The following is a 19,842-nucleotide window of genomic DNA, read 5'->3' on the forward strand; positions in this document are numbered from 1 at the left end:
TGACTAATAGCTATGGAGCATTTAGTAGACTCCCTTACAGTTATTTTCCAAAATGGAGCATTGCCAAAATTTTTCAAATAATTCAGTTATGTCTTCAGGATACTGTGTCTATGTGAGATTTTCCTCCTTGTTTGCATTTGGCTTGAGATTTCAGAACAGTTGATGAAGCATGGATGCTATGTACTGTATCATTAATTCCCATACAATGTGCTGTGAGAACATAAGGGCGTCTGTCTGTAGTTGCTATCAGAAGAGCCTGCCAGCCGTGCTTTTTAGCTCTATTCTGTGCATTAGCTTTCTTCCTGGCAACTGATCTCATTGGAAAGATAATTCTTTGAAGCCTCTTCATTGGATGGGCTTCCATCATCTTTCAGATAAGAGGTATATTAAGAAGCACAATTCATGTAGAAACTGGAGAGGGTTAAAAAATATTGCTTCTGTTGTACTTCTTCTTATGTTAAAATGTAAGAAGCATTAATCCGATTGTCATGGAAAAAAGCATGCCTTAGATAGCAATAATTTTGGGAATATCCCTCCTGATTTTCAAGAATGAAAACAACCTAATTTCTCATATAATGTATACCAGTATGGGCTACCAACAGATTCGGCAAACGATCGTCATTATTTGAAAATCATAGATACTTATTTCTTACTTGTTATTTTGTATGGGCAGCCTATGTCTTTTGAAATCTGAAGATTTTTTTGGGAAAATTCTTATAGCAAAATTGTCCTGGATCATAAAGTGGATTTGCACTCAGAATGTTTGTGTCAACTCTTTTTCATGTAGGCATCATGTTGTTCATCTCTAGAGTTGCCGTTTCCATCTGAAATCCTGCAGGTTATCCTGGATTATATTTACGCAGATGAAGCCGTTGCAGTAAATGGTGAGGGCATGAACATCTCTTACATCACTAGAATAAAAACAAGTAGTGTTAGGAATGAATAGGAAAAGAAAATTTGAGAAAATTTGTGTTTGCACATAATTAGGGATAAGAGAGACATCAGGAGTAGAAATTGGGAGTAGTAGGGACTAGACATTGGAAGTAAAAAAGAAAGTAGTAGTGACAGCCCCAAACTATGGTATGAAACTCTACTGCAAATAAGGCTAAGATTGCATGAGGAAGGAACTCCTCCTTTAAAATTAGCCCAAGATTCCCCACAACAGTTGTTGCAAATAGTGATTCATTTTTAAAAATATGCTTGCAGAAAGATGAAATGAGGAAAAGAGTAAAAGATAATTCATTATGGAAAATGAAACTTTGAGAGGAAAATCTGATATTCCTATCCAATCATTTGAAACCATTTGGTGTAAAGGGAGTTAATATACTACAAGTGGTAGCATGTGATGTTGGTTCAGCTAGTCCATGGAAGTAAGTAGAGTGAGTTGAAAATTCGTTCAAGTTACAATTTTTCACTGATTTCCAGAATCTCAAAATGTGGAATTCATCTGCAATGTTCTAGTGGTGGCAGACCAGCTCCTTATGTTACGGTTAAAAGAAATTTGTGAAGTAGCCATTACAGAAAAATGTGAGTTTTTGTTTCAGATTGTTGTTGTATTTTCATTTTCTATTAAAATAATGTAGAAGCTTGTATCACAGTGAGCATACAGTCATATTTTTTATTAAACATGAAAGAACAAATCCCATTCTTAAAAAATAAGTGCAGTTACCCAAAGTTTTCAATCTATGCTACATGAATTCTTGCTATCGGTGTGGTATGAGTATACATTTTAGAAAATTCTGTAGGACCTTGTGAATTCGCTGGAATATGGTTATAAACCTTTCTTGTTGTATGGGTCCTCTACGATTGGCACTAGGTGAAAAGTGATCACCTTATTTGTCTCTGTAATGTTCTGTAAATAAATAACCAGTAATTTATAAATTTCAGTGACTTTAAAGAATGCTGCTGAGCTCCTGGAATTTTCAGCCACATATAATGCTGAACAGCTAAAACAGTCCTGCTTGCAGTTCATCATATTAAACATGGCAGCCATACTTGAAACACGGTAAGAGCAGGGCCTTGATATCTGTTTTACTGAATGATTACACATCCTTTAACCCCCCATCCTATTTGGAAAGCTGTATAAATATGAAATATGAAACCTAGACATCAAAATTAAACTCTCTAGAGGCAAGATTTTCTTTTGCTTTTTAATTGAAACAGGACAAAAGTACTAAAAATAGGAATAACAGAATTATATTAACTAACAACATAACCCATATATTTAATGAAATCACTTGCAAGTTGAACATATTACCTTCACCAGGTTGCAATATTTTTTTCTTTAAATGCTGCCATTTAACCAATTCTGTTTTCATGTATGAAATGTTTTGAAGTCAGAACAGTCGATTTGAGTGTTTTGACCTCATATCAGAACATACACATTCCAAGAATTGTATTTTGAGGTTGAAATAAAACATCTGACATGTTTCAAATTTTGCTCCAATGAAATGCATTCATTTCAAGATTCTGTTTTGTTCCAAGTTCAAAACACCTCTTTTTCTCAATTCTGGTCACTTGAGAACTTAAGTCTGTTAGTAGTATACTCTATGCCAGTGATGGCGAACCTTTTAGGCACTGAGTGCCCAAACTGCACATGTGCGCATGGCTAAACTAAGGTGCATGTGTGCAAACGTACATGCATGGATGTCCATGCGTAGATGCAAGGACATGCGCACATGCGCAGCAGAGACTCAAAGACCAGCTGGCCAGTGGGAGATGGGGCATCCCAACACCGGCAGCGCAGCAAGAGGTAAGATCTTTTTCTTTCGTGAGCTTCTGTTTCGTCATTTACAAGGAAACAAGCTCGCGAAAGAAACGCCACGAAGATCTGACGTGGGGTGACGGTGCGTGTGCCAGCAAAGAGGGCTTTACGTGCTATCTCTGGCATGTGTGCCATAGATTCGCTGTCATGGCTTTATACTTTAAGAAACCAAATTAAAAAAATATTCAGAAGTCAACCTGTTCAGCTTTCATTGATTACTACTGGAGCACAACAGGGTATAATGCCATTACTGAACCACATTTTCATTTGTATTTGTCATAGAGTTCTGGATGTTCTAAGTGATGAAGTTTTGAAAGATCTCTCTACCTCTTATAGAAAAATGGTGAGTTCCACACTCATTAGCTAAAATGGACTAGAATTTAAAATAACTAGAAAGATGAAATGTAGTGACATTTTTTTCTAGATACCTGTTTGGATGAATGTAGACTATTAAAGTAATATCATTTCTTTTGAAATCATTTTTTAAATTGACATTCTCTTCTCAATTTATTTTGGATTATAAGTGGGATTGATAGCAATCTCATGCTTCATTAAAATTATGGAAAGATATTGTGGGATGTTCCAAATAAAATGAAATGCACTAGTGAATCTTGGCAGAGTGAGCAGTTTCTCGTTTTTGTAAAATAACATTGTTTTAGTATTAGCAGTGCAGCTCTAAAATAGTATAACCAGTTGAGCAACACAACTGATGGTAGCATGGAACACAAGATGCTTGCAATTTCTGTGAAACTTTTGGAACACCCCATTTTATTCTCTATAATAATTTTCAGGTTTTAGGTCTAGAAATGCCATGACATTCAAGAGCCCAAATATTGTGAAATTTTGGTAAATTCATTTTTTGTTTTTACCATCCTTGAAGTTGTTTATGGATGCATAGGAGTGGGTGCATCCTGAAAAGTTTGGCCATCTCTGATGCTGCTTTTGTCTTTGCAGAAAAAGTTAATTTAGATAATAATTTAGTTCAGCTGGTTTTCTTTTTATATTGCATTAAATTCCTATGGCACCAAAGAACAGTGTTGTATTTTGTATAATATAAGTAAAAATGCATGAACATTTTCTACTTTTTTTGATAAAGGCTACATATGTGTTTTTTATATATTTTATATATTGTTCCCCGAGATTCATTCATGCATTATATAACACTGTTAGAACATTGTAGCACTCTTTAAACCATACATTTTTTCCAGAATTTCAGCAGCCTTTTTTTAAAATACAAATTTGGCACTTTCCTCCCCCCCCACCCATTGTCAAATTAAAAAGCTTTTGTAATGTTGCAGATTCCTGCTATGGAGCGCAGATTAATTACGCCATACCAAGATGGTCCTGATATTAGTTCTCTGGAGCCTGAGGAAGGAGAAACCTTTGTCTTCCTAAAAGAGGAACGGAGTGCAGAGCAAGCTGTGCAGTGAGAATTCTTTTTCTTCTGATAGAAGTAATAGGCTTGAATGAAGCTCTTCATTCTTCCAATTGAGTCTACAGTGAAGTAGCCTTTAAGTGCAGCTCCACGTCTGATTCTGTGTGTTATAGTAGAGTCTCAGAGCTGCTGCTACATTGGCCTGCAGTCTTTTGCAAATGTATAAAACCATTTATGCTGAAATGCAATCTCTGAGCAAAGTAGCACACTTTGGCATTTAGATTGCAGTATTTTGAGTCCTGCTTCACTCCAGAGAAGATAGTCCAGAGGGCTCTGAAGCATTGCCGCCCCATAGAGCTTCAGTATTTAAGAAACAGCCATATATTTGGAATGGAATTAAATATTTTTCTTAACAAAGTGGGACTGCCAGACTTCAGAGCCCCCCAGAGTGAATAGGCTCGAAAAACAGGGCCCATTTTATTGTTGGGGGAAGGGCCAAAGGAGGCAAAATGAGTATTTAAAGCTTTGTAATGCCTTAAAACACCAATTTCACTCTTAAAAACTTAGAAGGATGCTTACCATGCTGCAGAAAGTTTGGTCCAGCCCTCAAACAGTTGAGAGCTGTGTACTCTTCTCTTAGAATATTTCCTTTGATGCTTCTTGAGTACTATAAATGCCCGCTGTAATTTCTATGGTCTTGATTGAAACTAAAGAAGAAGAAGAAAAAAGTTTAGCCAACTTCAGTGTTCAGGTGTTGAGCCTAGTCAGGCTATATAATAAGTAGTAAGCCCACTTCAGTGTTATAGTACAAGGTAAATGGCAAAGGACTGAAAGAACCTTGGAATGGAATAAATTAAACATGTCAAGCTTTTCTAAATTGGGCTAGAAAACCATTGATCTTGAATTTGGAGAAATTTTAATCTGGGAGGTTGTAGTAAGAGGGAAGGACATTTTAAATTAGTGTTTTTTGAATGTGGCAACTTATGTGTGATGCATCTGGCTTGGAAATTCTGGGAATTGCAGTACACACATCATAAAGTTGCCAAGTTTGAATAATACTGATTAATAATGTTTCAGATCTTTCTAGATCAAGGATTGCAACCTTTGATGACTGGGGTTGTCTACCTCAGTTGATGGGGCAGTGACAGAAAATGAGTACAGTTCTTCCCTATAGAGATGTATTTTCCACTGAATTTTTTCTCTGTTAAGGGGAATTACTACAATTGTTATGTGTTTCCATTCTGAATTGTTATCCTTGCCAACGTATTGTCTGAAAAAGAATTAGGGTCTGCCTTTTGCCTAGCGATTGCAGGGTACAAATGATCATTTTAATTATTTAGAAGGAATTAGTGAGATGGAAATCAATATTGGTTTTGGGTTTTCTTTTTAAATTAGAGAAGCACTCCTCAAGAAAGCTAAAGCAAAGGCTAAAAAGAAACCTCGAAGACGTTCCGACAGTTCAGGAGGGTATAATCTGTCAGATATTATCCAGAATCCATCGACTACAGGTTAGTGGCAAAAAGCAGGGCTAATCTATTTTTTAAGAGTGATTTTAGGTAACATTCTGCATAATGGCATGATTATAATGTATGCACTAACACATAGCTTATAATGGCTGATTTTTTTTTATAGTGCCAGAATTAACTTAGAGATTTGATATATCCCAAGGCTCAATTACTTCATAAATGAAGAGTATTGTGTGCTAGGTTTGTAAGAGTTGTTTCACAGTGCACAATAGCATGAACGAAGCAGCTGTCTTTGAATCACTATAGGAGTATGTCCTTTTCACATCTTGTGTAGTGGCTTTGAAAGCCGTGCATATGTGTGCATGCGCAGCCACATTACTTTGTTGTTAATTCCAGAGAATTGGAGACAATTTTTTAGAGCACCAGAAAAAGATGCCATTGTTTTAATTGCTTGAAGCAAGTTTCCTGTCAATTTTTTTTTAAAATATATTTTACCCTTACTTTCATTTAAGGAGGTAAAATTTAAAAAGTGTGTGTGTGGGGGGGGGGGAATGTGATGGTTTGCTGATGCAAATTAATACATATCCAACAACCACAGTGCCTTTTTTCCCTATAATGTTATGCATATGTTTATTGCTATTAGTCCATGGAGAGATCACAAAAGGAGATTGTAAAATGAAAAATACTACAATGTTTTGTGAAATTTAAAGATTGAAGTTTCTTTTCTGTAAAGTTGATCACAATACTGGGAGGTGGCTGCAGTTTGCCGATATCTCAGTAAAAAGAGAGAATCAGAATGATACAGTTATCTGAAAAATTACAATATAAATATCGAAACACACAAGAACTGCATGATATATTACAGGTTACAGGTGCATGTACACATTGTTCCTCTTAGTGTTTAGATAGGTTTATTTCCAATCTGAATGCATATTCTACTTATAATGTTTGCTTATTAAAATAAGACTTATTAAGATATAAGCATGCTGATTAAACATACAGCCCAAGAAATGGTGAATATAGATTTGAATTCCAGAAGTTTTCAGTCTTCGGGGTTCGACTTCATTCAGGTTTAAACTGGGAACCATTTTGAAGCTATATTTTATTTAGTTATTAAATTTATATGCTGCTCATCTCACTATCCAAAGTGACGACGGGCGGCTACTTCCAGCCTCATTGACCTTAACGGTTACATGAAGCATAAGCATAAATATCGCTTGTTGACAAGTCCTAAAAAAGCCACTATTTTCCCAGTAAAATCTACCCTTGTATTGTAAGAAGGTTTTTTTAAAAAAAAAAAATTAACACTTCCTTGATTATATAATGATTATTTAATTAAAATGGCTGTAATAGTATTTCAGAGAGAACATCTCTATCTCACAAACACCTCAGGCATAAAGAATTAGCTTACATTGAATTAAACTGATCAGCATTTTAGAGTTCTCTGTAGCAAAAAGTATACGTAGTGTCCTACACATAACAGATTACTTATTTTCTTCATGTCATTTTGGTTGTAGCTTTAAAATAACATTTCAAAGTAATATTTTTGAATTGTGTGAAATTAATACTATTAAATGTGATATGTATAAAAATAGTGACTATGTAAAAACAATACTGAGCTTTTTTTAAAAAATACATTTCTTAATAGAATATTAAATGGGTTGTAGCCCTCCTAACCAACACTTCGTAGCCTCTTATTGCTAAAGGAAAATTAAAAGAAAGATTGTCATTAGATTTTTCAAATGACAAATTTATTTTGTTAAGAAGAAAATACACAAATCTGATTTTTTTTTCATGCAAGCAACTTATTATAATACACATCACTGAGGCGTGCAATTTTTAACTGAAAATTTGAAGCAAGTGTTTCAAATACTTCGAAGCCGTTCCATGCTTGAAGCAATGCTGTTTCAAAATGTTTCCTCAAAATGACTGAAATAGTGTAATTTGTGTTTAAGAGATCATACACTCTTCTATTCCAACTCCACACCAAAGGAGAAAAACAGCTGCTACCTTATTCCCCAGGAATGACTGTGTGCAGCAATGGGAGTCTTGAGAATTGTGCATAAAAGAAAGAATACTGAAGGCTGCTGCAGCCTGCCTGAAACAGAGTATTTGGGGCAATCCCTTTCTCTGTGAACTCAAGCAGGCAGTCTTAACTACTAGAGGAGTCTTTCTGGATCTCAGCAACTTGATGTAAGACTTTCAGTCCCCAGCTGAAAAGGGAATTCTGGGAATTGAATCCACACATCTTAAAAATTGGTGAGATTCAGGAACATCGTTGTATAGCATAGCGATCCATTGTCCAGTTAACAGAATGCAGTATCAGTAGTTGTGCTTCCCTGGGCATTTCTGATCTGTCCCAAGATTGTGTATTTTTTCCCCCTGCGGTTCATGCAGGAATACTGAAACTGGATGAAGCTAATTCTATTGAATCCCTCCCTGAAATGCTGACATCTGATTCTGAAGGCAGTTCTGTGGGAGTGAACAGTCCCAGAGATTTGCAGTCTCCTGATTTCACAGCAGGTCTCCCTACAGATAAAATTGAGGTTTGTGTTTGCTAATTGTTTTTCCTTAATACTGATGTATTAAGTATAGCATAAAATTTAATAAGTTTTTAGAGACAGGATAAACCATACCCAGTGGTTAAATGACTTAAGGGGACAAGCATTCTTATCTAAAGTGCCATGTCTGTCAATTGGACTTTAGTGGTTTATGTGTATTTCATTTATCTGGGGCTGTTTCCTGAATTCTGCAGATGTTAACCCTCTACTCTAGATTGTGGCTTTGTAATCTGCAAAACATTATACCGCATAAAATTATGTTTTCTTTAGTGCAGAATAATTTAAAGGTAGTCCATGATTTATGACCATTCATTCAGCAACCAGTGAAATTGTGAAGGCGCTGAAAAATGAACATATAACATGTGCCCACAGATCACCTGTGTTATGTGATCGAAATGTAAGGGCACTTGGCAGCTCACCCACACTTAAACTGTAGACACATTCCAATTTCCCCCAACTGTCTCATCTCCCCCTCCCCCCAGGCCACTCTGGAGCTTGCCTTGCCGGGCAGCAAGCAGACCAAGAATCATGTGGCTCTTGGGCTGCTTGCCACATCCTGGGAAACTGCAGCTGCCCCAACTCAATCCCAGTCTCGGTCACTTTTGCCACCATGCCCTCTTGAGACCCCTGCTGCCCTGCACTCCAGTGCCCCAACTTACCTTTGCCATTTTATGGCTCCCATTACTGACAAGATTTATCTGGCCTGGCTGCTGGGATGGGCAGGGCTGGGTTCAGTTGCAGAAAAAAATGGTGTCTGAGTGGCAACACAGCAAAATTCCCCTTTGCAAAAACTCCTTAAATGTTGCATGCCAAAACCTCCTTTACAGAAAGCTCAATCAATCAGAATAGAGCTGGAAGGGACCTTCGAGGTCTTATAGTCCAGCTCTCTGCTCAAGCAGGACACCCTGTACCATTTCAGACAAGTGACTGTCCAGTCTTTTCTTTAAAACTTCCAGTGATCTGTTCCACTGGTTAATTGTTCTCACTGTTATGAAGTTTCTTCTTAATTCAAGGTTGCTTCTCTCCCTGATTAGTTTCCATCCATTGTTTCTTGTCCTGCCTTCTGGTGCTTTGGAAAATAAGTTGACCCCCTTCTCTTTGTGGCAGCCCCTGAAATACTGGAATACTGCTATCATGTCCCCCCCCCCACCCTCAGTCCTTCCTTTTTCTAGGGTAAAGATACATACATGCTAGTCGTTGCCGACTCTAGGGGGCGGTGCTCCGCTTCAAAGCTGAAGAGCCAGCGCTGTCGGAAGACGTCTCCATGGTCATGTGGCCGGCATGACTCAATGCCAAAGGCACACGGGACGCTGTTACCTTCCCACCAAAGGTGGTCCCTATTTTTTCTACTTGCATTTTTACGTGCTTCGAAACTGCTAGGTTGGCAGAAGCTGGGACAAGTAATGGGAGTTCACCCCGTTACACGGCAGCACTAGGGATTCGAACCCCCGAGCTGCCGACCTTTCGATTGACAAGCTCAACATCCTAGCCCCTGAGCCACCGCGTCCCCTTTTTCTAGACTAGCCAACTCCAAATCCTGCAACTTTCTTCATGTTTTTGTCTCCAGGCCGTTAATCATCTTAGTTGCTCTTTGCACTTTCTCCAAAGTCTCAACATCTGTTTTATAATGTGGTGACCAAAACTGGATGCGGTATTCATGCCAAAACAGCCCTCCTTTCCAAACTTCTTGGAGAATGAAATCATTAAATTGCTGTGGTTCATGCTTTAATTCTCATGTGCTCCCCAGAATCACTATTGTGACCCAGGTAGCCATATAAATTATTTAAATAGATAAATAAAAATCAATTGAGAAAGTGGCACAAAAGTCAATAGGGTTTGTCCAGGTGATTTCCCAAAATGAAGAATGTTAAAAGCACTTCAATGTGACATGAAAACTAGCTTTTAAAATGAGATAAAAGAGAGAATAGTTGCCTTTATAGACTTCAGCCAAAATAGATTGAATAGATTATCTGAAAAGTTCACAAGGTTCTTTTTCTACAACTATGTAATGGCAGTATGTTTTGACTACAGGTGAAAGAGAAAATGGGTATTTCAAATACATTTGTTTCTCCTGCCAACAAAGAGTTAAAAATTTGTCATGGATCATCAGTGCAAAAACAATCTCTTCCACAGAGTATTCCTAATAACAAAAGCACCTATGTGAATCCTTCCAACTGGCTTGCCGGCTCTTTTAGGTATACATTTTCTCTGTGTTTCTGCCTTTGTCAAATTCTGTCCTCTTGCAAGATTGTTCCTTTGTTTGTGGAATGTGAGTTTCCCTCGTCATTAAAATGCAGGGCCTTCATAAAAATGATTTTTGAAGAATCAGATCACCTGACTTTCTGGTTAGTTTGTGGTCATTCTGCTCAAAACATTGATATATTTCTGCTTAGGATGCTAATTTCTGCCTTTCAGTGAGCTGTCTTTCAAGCCTAATTATGTTTGGTTACAGTTTCAATTTTCCATCTGTAATATTAATTCATGATAGACTTTAAAAGAAAAATAAGCAGGCATCTTACCTAAAATTCTATCTTAAATATTTTACTCAGTATTGTCAGTGGATCTAAAAGTAGTCTTGGTGTATATATTTCCTGAAAAATATGTATAAATAAAACATTCATTCGAAAACATTCTATTTGAGGTTTGCCATAATTGAGGAGGTAGACATAAATTATACATCCGGTTACATATAGAAGGCTACAATGGTGTTTGGCAACTGGAATGTAAGTAAAAATGGATATCTTAAAAAGTGAACAATTCGTTATTTTTTTATTCAGTCCTGCCAGTCCTCCTGCTGTTGATTTAAGAACCATTATGGAAAGTGAAGAAAATCTACAGAAATGTGAAAGCATGCCAAAAATAAATTCATGGTTAGTAAAAAGGGTGCAATAAAATCAATTTCACTGTATTAAAGTCCTAATTTGTTGTGTATCTTTTTTGAAAAAACAACTTTGTTAGAATCAATGCTTCTGAAGTTTCAGTTTGGATTAAAAATTAGTATTAGTAGTGCAGAACTCATGTTGTCCTGCAAACATGGGTCATTTATGTATTCATTTACATCAGGGGTGTCCAAACTACGGCCCGCGGGCCAACTGCGGCCCGCGGGTCAGTTTTTATTGGCCCGCAGCAAATTCTCGGTGGACAGTGGGGTGCGGCCCCCATCCTGGCCCCCAAGGAAGCCGCCGCTCGCCCGGTTGCAGATGCGGAGTGGCTCCGCTGAGGCGATCCCGCCCACCGGGGCTGCGGGCGGCCATTCCGCCACTGGGCTGTAGGCGCCCAGGGCGCCCATGGCTCCAGCCCGGCCCACCAGACAGAGGAAGAGGCGGGCGGGCGGCGCTCTGCTTCCCAGCCCCGCGGGATCCTCTCCGGCGCGGCGCTCTGCTTCCCAGCCCCGCGGATCCTCTCCGGCGCGGCGCTCTGCAGCGCTCAGGGGCGCTTACTTGTCGCGGATGATGGTCTGCAGCTCCCGGATCTGGTCGTTCATGGGCAGGAGTTTGAGCTGGGCCGCCGCCGATCCCGGCCAGTCGTGATGCGTCGCCGACGTGGCCGTGGCCTCCTCGGCGCCCCCGTCGCCCGCACAGCAGCCGTTCCCGCCAGCGCAGCAGCATCGGCTGCCGTCGGCGCTGCTGCTGCTGCTGTCCGGGCTCAGGCTGTCACCGCTGCCCCTCGGCGTTCGGAGGAGGGCGGTGCCCGCCCTCTCGCCCCTAGTTAGCCCGTCCCTTTCTGGCCTGGGTGGGAGCCGCGTGGCACACCTGAGTGGCTGCGAGGCGGTGCGGGCCTCGCCTGGGCCTCCCGGAGTCCCTCCATTGGCTGCTGTGTCTCCCTCAGTGGGAAGAGAGTTCGCGACGGACGGAAAATCCCAGTAAATACATGCTGGTTGCCAAAAGCTTGACTTTTGATGTAACTGGGGATGCTGCGAAGGTCATAAATGCAAAGACTGGTGGTAAGTCACTTTTTTCAGTGCTGTTGTATTGGTCGCTAAATGAGTGGTTGCAAGCCGAGGATTACTGGTAGCCGCTGTCAGTATTTAGGTCTCTATGTATTTAGATTTCTATGCCCATAGCCACATCCACTCAGTCACATGAGGAGTTAGCCACGCCCACCAGTCACATGACCACCAAGCCACACCCCAAAATAAGCCACGCCCACAGAACTGGTACAAAAATTTTTAGCCCCCCCCCCTCCCCCCCCCCGGTGGCCCGGGCCTTTGCTTATTTTTCTGTATTTGGCCCTCACTCAAAAAACTTTGGACACCCCTGATTTACATGAATACATATTCACAGATTAGGACATTTGTTTTTACAACTGCTATTATTCTAATTATGGATTTGGTTAACTGTGGTAAATAGTTTTGTAAATTTGCAAGATATAATCCATTAATTTTGTGACTGGTAGTCTTTTGTTACATTCTGTTTGATAAACTTTAGTAAAGTAATTTTACATTTCTGTATCTAATTTTAGTAGAGCCACTTCCCATGGAAATAAACTTTCTCAGAAGCAAAAGAAATTGATGGCTCTGGCTGCTAAGGATAATAACCCAGAGATTGTGCCCGAGGCAGTTGTGTTATCAAAAGCCCCCAAAACTACAAAGCCAGCGACTGTGTGGTATGAACCTTCTAATTTATTTTTTTTAAGTTTACTGCCTATTGAGGTCATTTCAGGTTTGTTTCAGACTCATCTATGGGAGGCACAATAATTTAATGCTAGAGTATTGATTTGAGTGTCAGTTTTTTATTCATCCCTGGCATCTCAAGGTAGGAAAAGAACCTACTTTAAACCATGAAGAATCATTACTGGTGGTGTTTTGTGGAAGTATTGAGTGGTTGGACCAAGAGCATGACTATGTCCAAAAGGAGTACCAAAAATAAAAAATGCGTGGTTCATAGAGTAACTGTATTTATCTTTGTCTTTAAAGTTTCCATATAAAATAAATGTCTAAGGCTTAGCTTGTTTATGTTTTTGTATCAGTAAATAGTATTAGTAAATAAAGTATTCACTAAAAATTCCTGAGTAGTTAATTAATAGTGAGAAAAAAAGAGGTGTACTTAACATGTTGAGATTTGTTGATGTGGTATAACTCTAATTTTAAAAAAGGAGCATGGCATTTGGCATCAAATTGTGGTTTCTGTGCTTGCAGTATATGGCATTCTCTTGAAGCATTGTTTTGCAGTGAAACAAGATACTTGTGTTGGAAATCCAGCAGGTCTTCTGGCAAGAAAATATGCCAGAAGGGTGTGGGACCTTTTGGAAGGTTTTTTTTTTTTTTTGGTTGACATGGAGATTCAGGCTACCTTAAAGCATACTTGCATTTTTTTTTCTTGCCAAGAATAATGTCCAGTTTACAGTTTTGTGGAATCAGGGATACGTATTGTTCTTTGAAGATTAATTAAGTAACATGTGGAGGTTACTGTTAGAGTGAAACGTGGAAGATGACTAAAGGAACAAAGACTAATGTTTCCATTTGGAAATGGATTTAAATATAATTTCCAAATATATGTGTATGTGTTCATATGCATCTTTGATGAAAGAACATAACTTACCTACTGGGAGATGTGACTTCTTCTTTCTGGCAGAATACATTATGCTGTTACTTTCCTAAGTGCCAGTTGGTCAGGGTTGTTGTTGTTGTTGTTTTTTCAGTTAACAGCTTCAGCAGGTTCTCATTTCTGAGTATTGTTTATTTCTCATATTATGCTTTAGACCTTTGGTTACTTTAACTGAAAAACCTCCGTGTTTGCCTAACTCATGCCATGAAGAGGCTTGCAATACTCATGGTACATCAACGTTGTAAGCGTGTTTCTTCATCTGGAATGTTGAAACTTAATGGGCTGCAGACCACAACATCCCAATTACTCCAACGCCTGAAAAGAAGAACTACCTTGTTGAGAGGGAGAGCATTTTGTATCTAACAAGGAAAAAAACAGTGCAATATTCAGGGTTAGGGTTAAAATAGAATATTTTATTGGCTAAATGTGATTGGACACACAAGGAATTTGTCTCCAGTGCATAAGCTCTCAGTCTAAATACAAATAACAAAGTATATAATCAAAAGATACCAATAACAGAAGGTAGTCGAAAAGATGAGAAGGATAATAGTAATACAGCCATACTACATGGGTAAAAAATTTATCCTTAGACATAAAGCAGTACTATGATACTTAGTTGTTCAGCAGAGTAATGGCACAAAGGAAATAAACACTCTATCTCTGTGTCTAGTTATTTTGGCATGCAATGTCCTATAGCAGTGCCCTGAGGGGACTGCTGTAGCTTACTGATAACATCCTTCAATGGATGAAATTATTTTCTGATTTTTAATCAATTATGTAACAGCCCCACTTACATTTGACTGAATGATTTCAGAATTTCTAGCAGATTCCTCAATGCATTGTACTGATTGAACACAGAAGTAGAAGATACGGAAAAGTAATGTTCTAGGACAGCAGTCATGAAGATTCATGTTTCTGAGTGGTTCATTTCACTAACAGAAAAGATAGGTTAGTTGGTGAAAAAATTGCAACTAGGATTTTCAGTAAATGTAGCATAGTAAGATTTGGTTTATTTTACTTTAGGGCTTCTTCATTGCATTCTGCTTTGCCAAAATCATTCCGAGATCTCCTGTTACAAGAGAAAAAAGTAGTTGGTGCCAATTCTGCTAAAGTGATGGAGAACGTACCAGTGCAAAAATGTTTGAGGTAAGAGAGCTTCAAATTATCTTTCCATTTCTGATAAAATACTTTTCTGAGAAACACTGAAGATAAATGCAAGGATAAAAAAGTCAGTAAAGAAGAATTATTTTATTTTGGTGTACATTCTGTAAAGATGTGGTGGCCAATCAGTGAATATGTAGCATCATGAGATCACACTGCCAAAATTCAGTGACAGAATAGTCAAATTTCAGAATGAGTTTTCATGGCTTCAGTGTTCTCAAACCCAAAAGGTAAGAATGCTCAGCAGGCCCCTGGGTTGCCTCCTGCATAATTTCCTGATCTAATATCCCAAAGGCTGAAATCTTTCTTAATTGGGGCACTATAAGCCTTTTTAAAATTTTGGGAAGTTTTAGTGATGGGAAATGATTCAAAATTGGCCTTCTGCTGCTATCATATTTTTATAGATATAAACTGCGAGATTCACTGATACAGACTTGGGAGGGAATTAGGAAGAAGCATTATCCAAAATATCATGCTGGATATCCACTGTGGAGGCAATAATCTACCCTAACACATTAGATATTGGTAAAATGGTAAAATACAATGAAATTCTGGACAATGGAAGAATATTAAAATCTAACCAAGAATTAAAGGAATAGGGAATAATCATATATTGGTGGCCATATCTTCAATTGCAATATAGATACACAAAATATTTACAGGAATTTGGAATTGAACCAAAATTAACACAATTAGATAAATTATTAACAGGCCTGAAAGAGAAATTATTATCTAAAATATATAATTATTTATTAAATTTTGATTTAGAAGAAGAAATTGTAAATGATAGCATGGGCTAAAATATTGGACACAACACTGAGTTAGAAGATTGGGAAAAAATTTGGGAGAAAAACTACATTAACAAAATCTGCCACATATAAAGAAAACCAATATAAAATGTTCTATCAGTGGCATTTAGCCCCAACAAGACTCGTAAAAATGTATCCTAACCTAAAACCTAATTGCTGGAAATACAAACAAGTACAAAGTACCTACTTCCATGTATGGTGGCTTTGCCCAGAAGTCAAATTTTTTTGGATTAAAATACAAAAATGGTTAAAAGAAATTACACAGTGTAATATAGAATTGAAACCTGAACTGTTTCTTCTGGGGATTATGAAAGGAAATTACCCTAAAAGGATTAAATATTTGATTATTCACATAACCGCAGCAGCAAGACTCACACTTGCCCGAGCCTGGAAACTGTCTAACAGTTTACCAACAAACTGTGCAATAATCCAGAAAATTTTCAAATGTGCAGAAATGGACAAACTACTTTAGAATTAAATAATAAGGAAGACTCGGAATACTATTTAACTTGGGAAAATTGGTATCAATGGATAGAAATTAAAAACAAGGAAGGTATAGAATAAAATAAGATACAAAATGTGTTTAAATATGTTGATTAAGTAGGAATATTTGGGAATAGATTTACAAAGTTAATAATTATGTACTGTCAAAATGACATTGAATTGTATAATTATTACGGATGTATTTTTGTTATAAATGTATTTTAACCTGTATTTTAGGATTTTAAATGTTAATAAAGGTTTAAAATAAAAATAAAAACTTCAAAATAAATAAATAAATAAAATAAAAGCAAATGAATGGAACGTCTGTTATTTTCCCCCCTCCTGATATGCAGTCTATTTTTTAAGTCTGGATATATGTCACTCTGTCATAACAAAAGAAATTTTTGCCAATCCAAGTCCGGTCAAAACAACCATCCTGAGCTGAAATAGTATTCTATTTTACTTAACCATTGTTTCTCCTTAAAATACTGTTCCTCTGACTCATCTTCTATACTAGTGAATCCCAACACTGCAATGGCTGTTTATGTCTTCACAGAAGTGTTGATTCAAACATTTTAGTCCCTGCTGAAAAAGACTATGTGGTCATAACCATTTACTTTGTAGAAGACGGAGTGCTGCATTTATACATGTTATTTGGCCTCTGTGTTCTGAATTTTTGTACCTTAAAGAACATTTGTTATTAGCAATAGCAATAGATGTAGACTTGTATACTGCTTCATAGTGCTTTTACAGCCCCCTCTAAGAGGTTTACAGAATCAGCATATTTCCCCCAACAATCTGGGTCCTCATTTTACTGACCTGGAAGGATGGAAGGCTAAGATAACCTTGAGCTGGTCAGGATTGAATTTATCTTAGTCCGTAGCATTAACTTGCAATACTGCATTCTAACCATTCTAACCATCATGGCACTCTAAAAATTCTTGCACTCATTTTTGTCAGCAGGTACACACATACCATTGCTCTTGGAGCAGAAAGTGAACATTTTTGTGAACCAACGCCACCAGAAAATCAGAAGTAAGTTAAATTTATAGTGCAAATATATACGTACAAAAGCATATATAGTAAAAATGTGATGCTTTGTATTTGTAACTTATCTTACAGTCCTTGGTTAGCATCACCCTTACGAAACCCGGCTGCAGCATTGCCTATCACATTTGCAGAAATTGTAGAAGAAGAACTTCAGCAAGAAGCTGCTCTTATACGAAGTAGAGAAAAACCTTTAGCTTTGATCCAGGTAAAGAGCAATAAAAGTCAGAATTATGCAGTGTACGTATGTCTGTTTCTTGCCTTTTCATCTCTTCCTTCATTTGGGGTTTCAAGGAACCTTAGTGATGTTTCTAAATATGCCATACAATACCATATTCTTGGGGTTTTAGGCTACAATACATTTATTTAAACTCCAGTTTTTAACATTTCATATCTAGATTACACTAAATTGTCATGGTTTCAGTAGCATAGCTAAACTGTATATAATTGATGGCTGCTTCCCTTCTTGTGTTTCGTTAAAACCTTACGGATTGCTCTCTAACTGTGGAATGTAGAATCTGTAATTGAAAGTAATAAGCTGTGATTTATCCCATTAAACATTTCAGTATATGTGAAAGATTTAGTCACTTCCCTGTATGTTTTGCCCTGTGAGCTTTTGCTCTTATTCCAGTTTTTGCCAGATTCCTAAGAGTTTCTCCTTTCCTTTCCTCCCTTCTCATTTCAGATTGAAGAACGTGCTATTCAGGATTTGTTAATCCACTACCAAGCAGTTGGCAACCCTGATGAGTTTGTGGTTGTTGAAAGGTCTCCACAGGGGCCAATTGCAGCTCCTATGTGGAATAAGCATTGATGCCCTCATTTTTTTTAAAAAAAATATTCTACTGTTCATAAATATGAGGCTATTGGTTGTTTGCATGGATCTGCTGATTCTAAAATAAGAATGAGGATAGTAAGATATGCGTTACCGCTTTTCAGTATAGTATCTGTTTTGAAATGTGCAATTTCTTTATCAAATTGCTATACTATATTGTGCTCATTTACCAGATGCTTTTTACTCACTATTTGGAGTTGAAAAATATTGCATATGGTTAAACTTAAAGTACGCAGGTCATATATTTCATATAATTAGTTGTCAATTATAAGTACCATGATTTGAATTGTTTTTCCAGTTGGTAGCAATTGATTTCTCATACTCATGTATACCTGTGAAATTAATGGGACTAAAAGTGATCAACCTGAATTTCAGATGATTTAAAAATGCTTTTGTATGTAAAAGGAAGAAAAATAGGGCTGTTATAGAAACAGGTATTTGGTGTCTGAATTTTGTGGATTTATAGTCTTTGTTTTTTTCTGGACAGTGCTCTTAACTCCATGCCTTACAGGAATGCAAGCACTTACGTTGTTACAAGAATGATGGTGTTGATGATGATACTATTTACTGCCACTGCTTCTACTACTATTATTACTATTACTACTTATTTCTTCTGAAGCTAATTTTCAGATGAGGTCTTGCAAGAAGGGTGTACAGAATGGGATCTGATACATACATATGTTAACATGAAAAAATACCTTTCAGGAAAGATGCAAGCTAAGTGTTAAAGCTTGAAAGGAAATTGGACAATTTACTTAAGTGTTTCTCAATTTCAATAATTGTTAGATGTTTAGGCTTCGGTTCCCACAATTACCAAGCCAGCACAAGGAATTCTGGGAGTTGAAGTCCGCATATCTTAAAAGCTGCTGATATTGAGAAGCACTGCCTTAGATGTATACATATAACGTTGAATATTGGGTCTTCAAAGCTCTCATTGCGTTGTGGTTTTTTGTTGTTCAGAGGCCTTTCTGCAAAGTCTAGAAAATGGTTTAAATTGTGTCTGAAGTTGGATGAAGAGTAGGATGATTTCCTTCCATTATTTCAGATTCTTCCACAGTAACTTGTGGCCAAGTGGACCTCTCCTCCTGACCACTAATGGTCCTTGGAAGAAATAATCTTTATTCATAATCATGTAATTCTGTCTGATGATGTGTGATTGAATCATAAAAATAACTCTCTCAACAGAGCTGCAATAAAAAGCGAAGAGCAAGTTCCAACAGGCAATTTCAAAACAGCAGTTCTTACCTTCTGGTGCCAGTGTCAAAAATTCTCACTGTGTTCATTGTACTTACACAGGATCATAAGGGGTATAAAATGAATTTAATTTCATTGGCATTTGCAATTAAAGAGTCAACTTAAGATCAGGACTGAATAAGCTCTTGAATGCTCTTCTCAAGCGATATTTTGCCGCAAGCTACTCCCTTCACCAGATATCTTCACAAATAATGGCCTTGGCACTCATCCTTCTGCAGAAATCCTTTTCTTTGGGTGTAAAAAAAAAAAGTTCGTTCTAGATGCTTATAAAAACTGTATTGACATTATTCATTCTTCTAAATAGGCCATTTTTCTCATCTAGTATTCTTTTTCCTTAGATTTAGCTTTTTTAAAAATCATGTTCAGTTAAAAGGTCTATCTTTTTAATATTTCTGTGGTATGCCTGGGAGAACTTAAATGGTACAAAATGCTTTGGATTAGAAACAGTTGTTTTGGCCCCAAAAGCAGCTCAAAAACATTTTCTGATGCTGAGCTTCTGATGGTTCAAGCTCTGAGCTATGTCAGTATCAAAACACTTCAGCTG

The 19,842-nt window shown here is 37.5% G+C and overlaps 1 protein-coding gene across 6 annotated transcripts in view; it reads left to right on the forward strand.

Annotated features, from left to right (window-relative positions):
• IBTK (inhibitor of Bruton tyrosine kinase) overlaps window positions 1-19,268 on the forward strand; it is a 46,181-nt gene extending 26,913 nt beyond the window's left edge. Inside the window, exons 16-29 of one of the 6 annotated variants that reach the window (XM_058175880.1) lie at window positions 788-884; window positions 1,426-1,527; window positions 1,888-2,005; window positions 3,047-3,107; window positions 4,063-4,190; window positions 5,535-5,647; window positions 8,003-8,151; window positions 10,198-10,361; window positions 10,944-11,036; window positions 12,628-12,771; window positions 14,736-14,858; window positions 17,126-17,200; window positions 17,288-17,420; window positions 17,898-19,268. In XM_058175880.1, the coding sequence (XP_058031863.1) occupies window positions 788-884; window positions 1,426-1,527; window positions 1,888-2,005; window positions 3,047-3,107; window positions 4,063-4,190; window positions 5,535-5,647; window positions 8,003-8,151; window positions 10,198-10,361; window positions 10,944-11,036; window positions 12,628-12,771; window positions 14,736-14,858; window positions 17,126-17,200; window positions 17,288-17,420; window positions 17,898-18,023 (1,626 nt within the window). In that variant the 3' untranslated portion in view covers window positions 18,024-19,268. The other 5 variants (XM_058175891.1, XM_058175897.1, XM_058175898.1 and 2 more) reach the window with 5 other exon arrangements.
• Window positions 19,269-19,842: the final 574 nt, after the last annotated feature.

This window comes from Ahaetulla prasina, chromosome 1 (assembly GCF_028640845.1).
Source record: "Ahaetulla prasina isolate Xishuangbanna chromosome 1, ASM2864084v1, whole genome shotgun sequence".
NCBI lineage: Eukaryota > Metazoa > Chordata > Lepidosauria > Squamata > Colubridae > Ahaetulla > Ahaetulla prasina.